We start from the raw sequence: 13,188 nt of genomic DNA on the forward strand, positions 1-13,188 counted from the left end.
GATCTACTCCCTTAGCTCCAGCTTAATTCTTTAAAAAAAAAACCCTCAAGGACCTGACAACGTCAATACTGAGACGAAACGAAACGCGTCAGTCAGAGCTATATGTCTATCACATCTGCCTATATTCTGATGCATGGAATGTACGCCCGGGGATACAGGAAGTTTAGCCAGTGTAGAGCGCTTTTCCATATACTGGTAATGTTATGACACATTTAAACCTGGCATTATTTTTTTACTTGTAAGTGAGCATATGGTGTATTAGTTTTAAGCTTTTTAATAAATAATACTGCACAATGGATCACTCCTTGTTGTTTATTTTTGTGATAGTGAATTTGGAGCCAGAGGAGAGATTTTTTTTTAAAAAGGAGTTATTAAGCTTGAGCCAAGGGAGTAGATCAGAGAGCTGTATAACACTGGAAAAGGCTGTGCTGGACCCACTTATTGATTTAAGGGGTCATGGAGATCTGGGGGGTGTGTCACCTGATGGGAAGCACAAAGTAAATTGGAGGAAGTGTTTTATAGTTCCACAGCTTACTTCTGTGAAATCAGTACAGTGGGATTTTGGAGTGATTTCTTCTCTATTCTGAATGTGTTTTGAAAAATTGGTATGAAACTTTCATTTCATTTATTTTGAAGGGACTTTTGGGAACCTGAATATTTAATTATAAAGTGATAGCGCAATGAGCAGCTGTTTTTATTATTCATTTGCGCATGACTTATTTATTGTACATCTTTATAGAAATAATTATTGTTTAGCACGGGTTTTTTTTTTTTTGTCCTTTATTTTTGCACTTGAGTGTATTGTGATTTGATTTTAGAGGTTGGCACTTATTATTTTTGTATTTCATCTAGTGTAAAGGTTCTTGTTAAATTGATGGTCACTGTAGTGACCACTCATACTGTCAATCATTGGCAGGAAGAGTGCCCTCTGTACACTGGTTTTTATTGGCGGGGAGTAAACCCCTTAACTGGCAGAAGATTAGTGGTTTCAGTGGTTATTTACCTCAAAGATGACAGGAGTAACGCCTGTTCCTGGGTGTGAAGAGACCCAGGGCACATGTCCCAGTTGCCTGGGCCTAGCAATGCCCACATGGTGGCCAAGTGTTTTAGACTTCTTAGAATTTAAGACCCCCTGAGGAATCTTGAGTAAAAATTTTTCTCATATATTGAAAGTACTTTTTTTTCAACATCCCATTATTAATATACTGAGTTATATTTACTGTGAATTTAATTTATTGAGATTTTACTGTAAAGATCACTGTTCAATTTTTTGTCAGGACTTTTGTGGACATGAGAGCTGTGACACGCTAGGAGTAGCTGACATCGGGACAGTGTGTGACCCCAGCAAGAGTTGTTCTGTGATTGAAGATGACGGACTACAGGCGGCCTACACCCTGGCCCATGAGCTTGGTAAATGTCCTTTTCTACCATCCAATCACTGGTCTCACATGGAAGAGTAGCTAATGAGATTCAACAGATTTTTCATTTCAACACTTTCCTAAAATTGTAGCTTTTGTTACGACTTTGGGGTTTATCTTTCTCTAAAATGCAGTGCGAAGCATGTGAACCAGTAATATTTCTGGTATTTGCTAATAAAGTAAAAAATAGCTGAGGCTCAGGTGTCTTCTGTAACAAGCACTTGGGGCCTTGGAGATAAAATCTGCAGAGTTGCCAGCATAAAATAATAAAGCAGCTTCTTCTTTGGAATTGAAAGAAAATAAATAAAACTAGAGAAAACCCACACATGCAAACCCCATGCAGAAAGTGTCCCGGGGTGGACTAATCCAGCAAACCCCTGGGTGCTGAAGACTAAAGCATTGCACATTATTTGGTTAGCACAATCCCATGTTGTACAACAGAGGCAGCACTACCAAATTTCAATATACCCGCTTCTAGACTTTCTCAAACAACAAAAAGTAGCACCTAACACAATGTACCAATAATACGTGTATTTTAACTCAAAACATTGTTTTTTTATTTTGGATGGAACATAGAAAGGTTAGAATCCATGTCAGGTTTGGGGAAATACAACATTTTACAGATGTCTTCAAGCCAGAAATAGAGGGGAAATCTTCAAATGGGGGCACTTGTTGGAATGACAAATTTCCCCAATATTGGAGAGATTCCCCCATGTTTTGTTGTGTCTTTAGGGCAGGGAGTGAAGGGGAAATCACCCCAATGGGACATAGACAGCAAAAAAATAAAAAATAAAAATGACACCCTCCCCTACACCGGTGGTTCTCAACCTGTCCTCAAGTACCCACAACAGGCCATGTTTGCAGGTTTTCCTTTATCTTGCACAAGTGCTTTAAATCAGAGCCAATGGCTTGATATTTTGGACAGCTATTTTATCTAAGAGAAAATCCCAAAACATGGCCTGTTGGGGGTACTTGAGGATGGGGTTGAGAACCACTTCCTACACTATCCAAAAGTGAGAAAAAGTTTTGGCTTAAGATACACTTTAAATATTTTTTATATGTCACTCAACCACATTAAAAACCTATTAAAATACACGTCATTACATTTGTTGCCAGTTACCATACAGCTAAATGTCTTTACCTTTCTGGATAAAATCTACAATTCTTGTAAAAAAGTAAAAAGCATGCCTGGAATTTATACAAGACACATTGCCGACATGATATGACCAAGCTCTATCAAGTGTTTCTGCAGGAAAGGAACTGTTCTGCTCCTTTCTGTAATTCAGTAAAACCACACTATTTAACCCCATTCTGCTAGCCATACACATACTGTAAATGTGGAAGCTAGGAGGTGGACCGCCTTTGCTTTGTGCTAGAAACACGCTGGATAGTGAGAAAAAATAAATCTAGCTGCACCTCAGGATAAATGCTGCAAAGATTTATTAGGTGATCTGATGCAAAGCAGACGACCTGATCAATACCCTTTAATGCATTTCACCCATAATGAACTTATTCATAGAGTTGAGGTGATCTGCCTTACATGGGATTGCCTAAAGATACTGGTGGCTTTTATCCCATAGCATGACTACATATCTTTTTTTCTTGCTATTTTATGGAGAATAAACCACTTGCTGAGCTGGCACCCATAAATGCAAAGGTGAGGGCAGGATATCTGTAGCAGAACATCTGCTTCTTATAGTATGGGAGCACACTCAATCGCTCAACAGCTCCTAATCACATAGCAATGATCAGATGTTGTTGTTATAATCACTGTGCCAATCTTTACAGTGATAGCATCACTATAACTGATTACCTAGGCAAGCTGGCTGACCCCAAAGTCGGATATGTTGTAGTTCTGGGTCCCCTCTCGGTGCTCCCCAAGTTTGGTGTCCCTGTCACTTATGGTTTGGGAACAGTGTCATGTCAAGCTGACAAGATTTCCCATAGACACCAATGAGCACTGAAAGCTGAAAATTGGTCTGGGTAGGAAGGGGGTGAAAGTGGCCTGTATTGAGGTGGTTAAGGGAAACCCTATGACAGAATTAAGAAAAAAATGGCGTGGGGTCCCCCCCAAAATCCATACTAGGCACTTTGGGTCTGGTATAGATTTTAAGGGGAACTCCACGCCAAAATGTAAAAAAATAACGGCATGGGCCCCCCGCCCAAAATCCATACCAGACCCTTTGGGAAAGGGGGGGCGAGCGAGCACTCCCCCCTTCCAGAACCATACCAGGCCACTTGCCCTAAACATGTTGTTGGGGACAAGGGCCTCTTCCCGCCTGCAGGCCCCGACAACCTGAGCTGTGGTTGTCGGGGGCCTGCGGGTGGGAGGCTTATTGCAATATGGAATTCCTCTTTAACAAGGGGGCCCCCAGATCACAGCCCCCCCCCATATGAATGGGTATCGGGTACATTGTACCCCTACCCATTCACCAAAAAAAGTGTCAAAAAGTAATAACCACAGGAAACAGTTTTTGACAAGTCCTTAATCAAAAAAAAAAAAAATAGTGTCCCTCAAAATAATCCATCATCAATTATGACACCCGCCGGACCTGAACAATTTAAAAAAAGCTCCGCCTCCAGGGAGGACACCGGCTGTCTGCCTCCTCTCTGCTTTCACATGTTCTTATATAGGCAAGGGGCGGGGCCACATGGTTACATCACCCAGTGGCACCACCCCCTTCTGACATGAGGTCATGTGAATTAATAAGGGGTCGGGCCACGGGGTGACATAACTGGGTGGCCCGGCCCTTGCCTATATAAGAACTGTCAAAGCAGAGAGGAGGTAGACAGCTGGTGGCCTCCCAGGAGGTGGAGCATTTTTTCTATTTTTCGGGTCCGGCGGGCGTCGTGATCGATGATGGATTGCATCAAAGGACACTATTTTATTTTTGTTTGTTAAAGGACTTTTTAAAAACTGTTTATTGTGTTTCTTACTTTTTGACACTTTTTTGGTGAATGGGTAGAGGTACGATGTACCGGATACCCATTCAAGGAGGGGGCGGGATCTGGGGGCTCCCTTGTTAAAGGGGGGTTCCAGATTCCGATAAGCCCCCCAACCACAATCCCTGACAACCACAGCCCAGGGTTATCGAGAAGAATAGGGTGTGGGGGGTGCAGAGCATCATTTAAGCATCATTAAAATGACTGCTCCTTTAAAAACTATTGTTTTAAAAACTTTTTGCATTGATACATGTCCCCCAGGGCAGTACACAGGTCCCCATACACTTTTTATGGCAATAACTTGCATATAAGCCTTTAAAATTAGGACTTTTGATTTTTTATGTCTGTGCCCCATAGACTTTAATAGGGTTTGCATGTTCGCTAGAACTTTTTCGCTGTTTGAGATGTTCTGGTGCAAACCGAACAGGGGAGTGTTCGGCCCATCCCTACTTGGGACTCATATCTTCTCTCCATTCCAGGGATGCAGACTTTGCCAGTCTCATTGGCACTCGAGAATTCATTGTGTGTCAGATGCTTGTTTTGCCTACCTTGATTGGTGGTTCCATTCTCTGACCACAACATCACCACAGGACACAGTAGTGATGTGGGAGTTGAGAGAGGAAACCACAATGCACAGCAAGGGACTTAGACTTGGCCCCTCCAAAGACACTGACGTTACCTGCAGTGCTGGAACAGGGGCACAGTAAGAGACCTAGGCCACCTGAGAGGTGAGTATACTACCTCCTTTATTGCAGGGACCTGCTGTTTTGATCTGTCTAGAAACCTGTCAGGGTCTTTTTATTTCATGTTTAAAAAAGGGGCCCCTTTATAACAATTGGCCTGATTTTATTTCACTGCACTTTGCCCTATTTCAACATGAAATTATTGCTCCATTTTGTAAGTTTGATATGCAGAGCTATAAAGAGAAAGAAGAGCGAAAAGCGAAGAGCAGAAAAATGGCTGCATTATAATTAATGGAAAGGTTCTATCTATAAAAGTGATACATTTTCCACTTCCTGTCCAGTGTGAAGAATGGACCACACTGTGTTAAAGGTGACATAAACTACCAATATTAAAATTTCAGTGAAATACCAAACTGTAACCCATTAAAAAACATGACTGTGTCATTTTTAACTTTGGCAGAATATGCAGATATGAGCAGAGAGATTGCCCAGAGCTGCTTTATAATTATAGAGTATTTTTGGAGTGTGTCCTAAGCTATATTTCCCAGAAAAAAATACCAGCAAGATATTAGTGATGCCATTCTGCAACTTGCAATGAAGCTCCGTCCTGGGGGTGCTATAAGAACAAAAATATAATATATTGCAGCTTACCAGTTCTATGATGTGGTGACTGTATTTCCTTTTTTTTTCAGGTTGTATTTTCTGAAAAGTATAACTGAAGGCAAAACATTTTTTAAAAATTTTGGACAGAGTGGAGAAGGATTAGTCAGTTTTTTGCGAAGGACATGTTGGGCGGCCCGCTCAGCTTCCTGGGTTGCAGACAGGAGTACACATAACAATATTGAGGAGGAGAGAGCTGGGAGGAGGTGCAGGCTGTGCTTTCCCCCTCCTGTCTGTACACAGGGCTTAACACAGGATTTCTCTCTGCCCAGACTGTACAGGGCTTGATTATCTCCCCCTATCTCATCCCCACACTGCGCCTGTAAAAATTGTGGGTAGAGTCGAGAAGATAATCAAACCCTGCAAAGTCTGATCTGAGTGTGTTCTGTGTTATCTCCAGTATATAGACAGGTGGGAGAAGAGCTGGGGGGGGGGGGATCAGGGTTGCCAAACACCAGTAAATTTACTGACAGTTCGTAAAAATCAGTGATTTTTTTACAACTGCCAGTAAATATCAGGGGCTGATAATTTCATGCTGTGTTGACTTTTTTAAGTGTAAATCAAGCAAATTACTTTGTTATAGGTATTGTCAGTGTTTCCATATCACGTTTATACTGTTCAAATATTCACTGTGTTTTTCAATAGGACTTCTGTAATTTCTCAGGTTGCCAGTAAAAACTCTGCTCCGCCAGTAAATTTTCCATGTTTTGTCAGTAAAAAATGCTGCGGGAGGTTGGGAACCCTGGGGGGGGGGATATAGAGCACCACACCTCCTCCAGCTTTCTCCTCCTCTTTGCGTGTGTCGCTACTCCTGTAGATGAGAGGGATGTGGTAGGATAAGAGGTTTTGTGATAGGAGGGGGATTTGGATGAGGGAGGAGGAACAGAATTTGTGCTGGGAGGAACTATTTGGGAGGGAGGGAGTTGGAGGGATTAATAATCTACAGACCACTTAATTCTGCCCTACAAACTACATTTTTGGGTGTGCAGTGCAGTAATATGCGCAAAACTCTGTGTTTTTCCGCACCGCACAAAAATTCCCTGCCATTTGAAAACGCGAGCAAGTGCCATTAATTCTTAATGGTGCCCCCATGCATCTAGCAAATATGCGTATGTTGGCGCCCGCTACAACACATGGTTCCGCAGTACCATGTGTTTTGGAGGGGTGCATTTTAAAAAATCATGCACCTTTTTTATATGTTACATGCACATACAGCAGCCCGTTAAAAAACGTGATGCATGGGAACATACAAAAAAAGCGAGCACGCTCAGACGCACCCCCTGGTGTGAACGAGCCCCCAGGATTGTACGAAATCTTAAAGGGTGCCCTGGCTGAAGAAAGGTTGAAAAACAGTGCTGTACAGAGAACAGTGAGCAAGTCACATCACTCTCTGTACCAGAGGAGCTTACACTCTAATGTCCCCACCACAGCATCAATATACATTCATTATATATTTATACCACAGTATCATTATACATTTATATAGCTCTGACAGTTTCCAAACTGCTGTACAGAGAACACTGATCCATTCACATGAGTCTCTGTATTAGAGAAGCTTACACTCCTACTTTGTTGGCAATATAATTACAATATTACCGTTACATGTGATTTTATTTCCTAAAGTGTAACTTTAAAGCCTGTGATAGAATATAATTTCAGATTATTTACAGCTCTGATAAATCACTTCTTTCTCCAGCTCACGTCCTCAGTATTCCGCATGACAACTCCAACAATTGCAGGAAGGTTTTTGGCGTTCTGGACGGACACCACTTGATGGCTCCCCTATTTCTGCAGCTAAACAAGTCCATGCCATGGTCACCATGCAGTGCCATGCACCTTACAGATTTCTTTGAAAGCGGCCATGGTAAGAAGTGACGGAAGAAAGACGATTATCTGCTGTGGTAAAATAGGGAAGATCCTTATACATTCTTATAATGAAAATCTCGAATTTAAAGTTGGTTTTAAAGTTGATTTCACCAATCCATAAGCCTTTCAGAGGAAGCATCTGATTTGGGAAAGTCTAAAGCTATGCACACCTCCTAATTTTATAAGCTTTACATGTTGCATATGCCACATCCACTATTCCTATCAGGACAAAGAACACAGACCATTTATTTCATGGATCCAGGTTTAGACACTTACAATGATCGACATTAAAAAAAAAAAAAATTGGGGGGAAAAAATACACTTTTTGGAATTTTAATGCAAAAAAACACAATGCATAACCAATTTATTTTAGTAAAACATAAAATATGATGTTACGGCAAGTAAATAGATACCAAACATGTCACGCATGCACGCCCATGCAATGGCAGCAAACCTAAATTTTACTATCCATAGGGCACGCTTTAAAAGCCTTTACAGTTTACCACTTTAGATTGACAGAGGAGATCTGGTGCTAGAATTACTGCCTATCACCTGACATTCGCGTCCATACCTCACATGTGTGGCACGATTGCTGTTTGCATACGTGCAGGACCAACACATGGGTTCACTCTTGCATGCTAGCGGGGGGAAGGGGGGCACTTTAGTTTTTTTTTTAAAGTATGAATTTATTTTATTTTTACACTGCTGCTTCATTTTTTCTTTTTTTGCTCACTTTTATCGCTGTCACTAGAAATGTAAACATACCTTGTGACAGCAATAGGCACGTAACAGGTACTCTTTATGGAGGGATCTGGGGTCAATAAGACCCCACATTCCCCCCTCTGCACTTAAAAGCATTCAAAAACACAGAGATCAGTATTTTTGAATGCATCTCATTATTTGAAAATGGTGGCGAAAACATCCGGGTAAGCCAGTGAGTCATGTCATTGCTTCCGTGTTACCATTTTGGACAGCCTATCAAAGCCGATCCAGACTTTGTTGGGCTGTCCAAGGTGCCGGCTGGTCACTCGGGTCTCCCGGTAGGACAGGAAAACCCGAGAGTGCTGCGGAAAGGGGTGTGAGGGATGGATGTCCTCTCCCACTGCTTGTACTAGCAATCGAGCAGCTAGTTAGTAATAAGACAGTACAGCTGGTCTTTCTGCTCAGTAGGTGCCTGGGCCCCCCTTTTGAACTGATGGGGCCCTGGCCCAGTACAGTATCAGCAGCCCTGCATACAGGGACAGTGCGTCTGTGTCAATATGACTGTTTGCTCTGGAAAACACAAACACTTTTTGCTACTTGTCTGTTTGTATAAGTCAGATCTTGGGAGAATAAAACTTCTATATAACACTGGTTAAACCATACACCAGCATACATTGGTCCTTCTGATACAGAGGTGCAAAGTTTTACAAGAAGGTTGGAGTCCTCTTCTGCAGGACTTAAACTACACAATTCCTGGGCAGCAGCCAACAAGATTTGGAATTTGCAGGTAATTTATGAGGCAGCAATGTTAGAGCAGAATGTTCCGCAAACCTGTCCTTCATGAGTGACAGAGAAAGAAGCTACAGGAAAGAACTTTGTGTTCCTCTGTCAGATCATCCAACACGCCGTAATGTTATATGGCTCCACGCCTGCATAGAGGTGTATAGAGATGGAAGACTAATAATGGATAGCTCCCAACTGTCCCTGATTTCAAGGGACTGTCCCTGATTTGGAACAAAGTCCCTGTCCCTCTGTCCCTCTTTCCTCCTCATTTGTCACTTATTTTGGGACATTTTTGAATATCTTTCAAAAAGTGTTTCCCAGTGCTAAATCTTTCATCCAATTTCTAAATTGCTGCATTTGTAAATTTCAAAAGCCAATATAAAGGAATAATAGTGATAAAAAAAAAAAGAAGCACTTGTGGAGTTTAACTAATCTTTTTTTTTGTATAATTCTCATTTAAGGGGGCGTGGCAAGGGGTGTGTCTTAGTTTTGCTAATAGGTGTCCTTCGTTCCCATCTCAAAAAGTTGGGAGGTTTGTTAATAGGATGTTATCCTGTGTTACACCAGTTATTCAACCACACACCACAAAATCTGACTGAGGAACAATCAGCCCCCAAAATATCACAAAGGTCAGACATGGGACCACAGAGAGTACAGCATGAGACAAGAAGTCAGGGGGCATCTCTAGCAATGCCCACACACTAGTTTTGGCTGAAAACCAATTTATCTTTTTTCCCACACAAAAAAAATTGCAAACACAGACCCAGACCAAACCTAGGTATCCTTTTGATTGCTAAAAGCATCATACAAAAATACAAAAAAACACAGAGAATTCAAAATGTAGATGTGCAATGCTTGGACCCCTCCCCCTAATAATAAGTTTACATGAACTGTGCATAGGGTTGCCACCTCATCCCTTTAAACCCGAACACATATTAATTACACAGGTTCTGTGGCTGATTAAGGTGGTAATTAAACTCACTTAGTGTCTTACCTGCATTCAATTAGCCACAGAACCCGTGTAAGGGCTCTTTCACACGGGGCAGATCAGTCATGATCCGCCCCGTGAACACCCGCTTGCTCAGCGGGGATCGCTCCGCCGATCCCCGCTGAGCAGGAAGATGACAGGTCCATTGCTGCACGCTGTGCAGCGGCGGACCTGTCAGAGCGCCGCTCTCCCCTATGGGGGGATCGGATGATGACGGACCGCAGTGTCCGTCGTCACCCGATCCGATCCGAAAACGGATGGAAAAGCAGGTTTTTCCTCCGTTACACTTTTCGGATCGGAGCGGGTCGGATGTCAGCGGACATGTCACCGCTGACATCCGACGCTCCATAGGGATGAATGTATGTCCGTTTTTCATCCGAAAACGGAAGGATGAAAAACGGACATACGGATCGTCTGTGTGAAAGAGGCCTAATTCATATGTGTTCGGGTTTAAAGGGATGAGGTGGCAACTCTAACTGTGCACCAACAATTAAACTCCTGTTTTTCAGTATTTTACTATTTTGCTGGAAGTCAATTCATATATGAGTGTAAAACCCAATAAAGCAGATGGAGATGTTACAGCACCATATACTTCAGTGCAGCACAACATCTGTGTGTCGTGGAGAGTTTAAATGTACGTGTGCTAGCAAGGTCCTTTGGTGCAAACAACACCGCAGTATACTGTTTAATGTGGTGTGGTAACATACATAAATGCACATTTTATCGCATGTCACCACAATGCACAAGTCTGAATAGAATACAGGGGCTACTACTCACACATATGTATTCTTAAAGATCAAAACAATGGACAAAGCGCCATGATATGCTGTAGGAACTCAGGAGAGAAGAGGAATGAAATGCTTGTAAAATCCACAGTCAGACTAAAACAGGCACGGTCACATCAGGATCATAAAATTCTCACATAAATCAAAGCACTGACTGCAGCCAACAGTACATAGTATAGATAACGTGGTTCCAGGGGCACGCTCTGATGAAGGGCCTGTGGCCCCTGAACTGCATTAGCCTATTAGTCACACTATTGTACCACTGGCTTTGGTCGCTTTTGATTTATATAAAGATATTATAACCTTGGCCTGATTATGCCTGTTTTAGCTTGACTGTGAATTTTACAAGCAATTTGTTCCTTTACTCTTGTGAGTACCTTTTTATGAGTATTTTATAATTAACAAGTACATATTTTTACGAGGACATTTAGTCCATTTTTTTTTTGTTCTCCATTTATAGCTGCCTATTCTCTGTAAGGTTTGGACACCAAATGATGGTCTAGTCTGGTAACATTTGCAAAGACTTTTTCTTTGTTTTCTGAAATCATGCAGCATGAAAATACATTTCAAGTAGAAATCCAATTTTGTTTTGTGGGATCGGTTCACATCCATGTGCTGCAGTTCGACATAAAAGGGACATTTAATGGGCTCATTCACACTTACATGTGTGCACTACCACACATACTGCAATGTACACCAATCAGCCTTATTGTCTCTTCTCTTATATAGCAAGTAATGCATCGCTCCGTCACCCATGTCTGTATTTCTCTAGTGCCAGAGTGAGTATAGATCATACAGTGTCTATATGGTGTAAGGAGTAGATTGGGATCATATGGTGTAAGCAGGAAACTGGGTCAAACGACATCTGCATGGTGTGAGGAGATGTTTCTGGGTGGACAGTGTCTGTTTGATATGAGAGGGAGATTAAGGTGGACAGTGTCTGTATGGTGTAGAAAAGAGATTGGGGTGTACAGTGTTTGTATAGTGTGAGGAGGAGATTGGGGTATATGATGTCTGTATGGTGCGAGGAAGAGATTGGGGTGTACATTGTCTGTATATTGTGAGGAGTGGATTGGGGTGTATGATGTCTGTATGATGTGAGGAGGAGATTAGGGTGTATGATGTCTGTTTGGTGTAAGGAAGAGTTTGGGGTGTACGGTGTCTGTATAGTGTGAGGAGGAGATTGGGTCTTATGGTATCTGTATGGAATATGGAGGAGATTGAAGTATATTGTGTCTGTATGGAATGAAAAGGAGATTGGATTATATGGTGTCTGTATGGAATAAGGAGCATATTGAGGTGCCTGCATGTAGTAAGGAGGAGATTAAGGTATTACAATGTCTTTACGGTGTTTACACCACAAAAGTCACCTTTCATACATTTCCTTCGATTTGTAGTCTTTTTTTTTTTTTTGAGTTGTTGGTTTTGATGAAGTGCAGGTGGTTTCTGTTTCCAGCAGGGGCTTTTTATGAATGCATTGGGGCTTTGTGCAAGAACAGAAATCGGAACCCGCTGTGGGTCCACAACAAGGGAGAGACATTATATCAGAGTCCTCTCTTACAGTAGATTCGCCATTACAACCAGAGTCCCCCCTACATCAGAACTCCCTGTTATGTCAGAATCTCCTATTATTTTACCCCCCCCCCCTCCTTTACATGAGAGTCTTGTTTAACATCAGTGTCCCCTCTTACATCAGGAGCCTCCCCTGATACCAGAGCCCCCCCCCCCGCATCAGAATCACTCTTATATCAGGAGTCTCCCCTTACATCAGAGCCTCCTCTACATCAGTCTCCTCTTATATCAGAGTCCTCCTTACATTAGAGTGCTCCCTTATATCAGAGCCCCATCTTACATCAGGGTCCCCCCTTACATCAGTCTCCCCTTACATTAGACTCCCTCTTATATCAGAGTCCCATCTTACATCAGAGTGGCCACTTACATCAGATCACCCCCTTACTTCAGAGTCCTATCTTACATCAGATTCCCCTATAACATCAGAAGTCTCCCCTTACATCAGTCTGCTCCTACATCAGGAGTCTCCCCTTTCACCAGAGGTCCCTCTTACATCAGGAGTCTCCTCCTACATTAGAGTCGCCTACACCACATGATCACTAGGGAACAGCGGCCCCTCACTGCTAGGAAATAAGCATCTTTCTGTATCAGTTCACATAAATAAATCCTCCATGCAAACTCTCAGATACATTGTGTAAAACATACTGTATTGCACAATATTCTCGTCTGTGGATGGTCAATTATAGAGTCACACAGTAATCTCCCCTATTAACATTCCTATAGGTGAAGTCACGATATTAAGCCTCTGCTGGTTTGTTGCACTCTTTAAAGAATGACATATTGATCTT

At 42.2% G+C, this 13,188-nt stretch overlaps 1 protein-coding gene across 1 annotated transcript in view; it reads left to right on the forward strand.

Annotated features, from left to right (window-relative positions):
• ADAMTS8 (ADAM metallopeptidase with thrombospondin type 1 motif 8) overlaps positions 1 to 13,188 on the forward strand; it is a 66,668-nt gene that overhangs the window by 18,734 nt on the left and 34,746 nt on the right. Inside the window, exons 3-4 of the mRNA XM_073603309.1 lie at positions 1,278 to 1,410; positions 7,401 to 7,568. Of these exons, the coding sequence (XP_073459410.1) occupies positions 1,278 to 1,410; positions 7,401 to 7,568 (301 nt within the window). The remainder of the gene's footprint in view (positions 1 to 1,277; positions 1,411 to 7,400; positions 7,569 to 13,188) is intronic.

This window comes from Aquarana catesbeiana, linkage group LG10 (genome assembly GCF_042186555.1).
Source record: "Aquarana catesbeiana isolate 2022-GZ linkage group LG10, ASM4218655v1, whole genome shotgun sequence".
NCBI classification, from domain to species: Eukaryota; Metazoa; Chordata; class Amphibia; order Anura; family Ranidae; genus Aquarana; species Aquarana catesbeiana.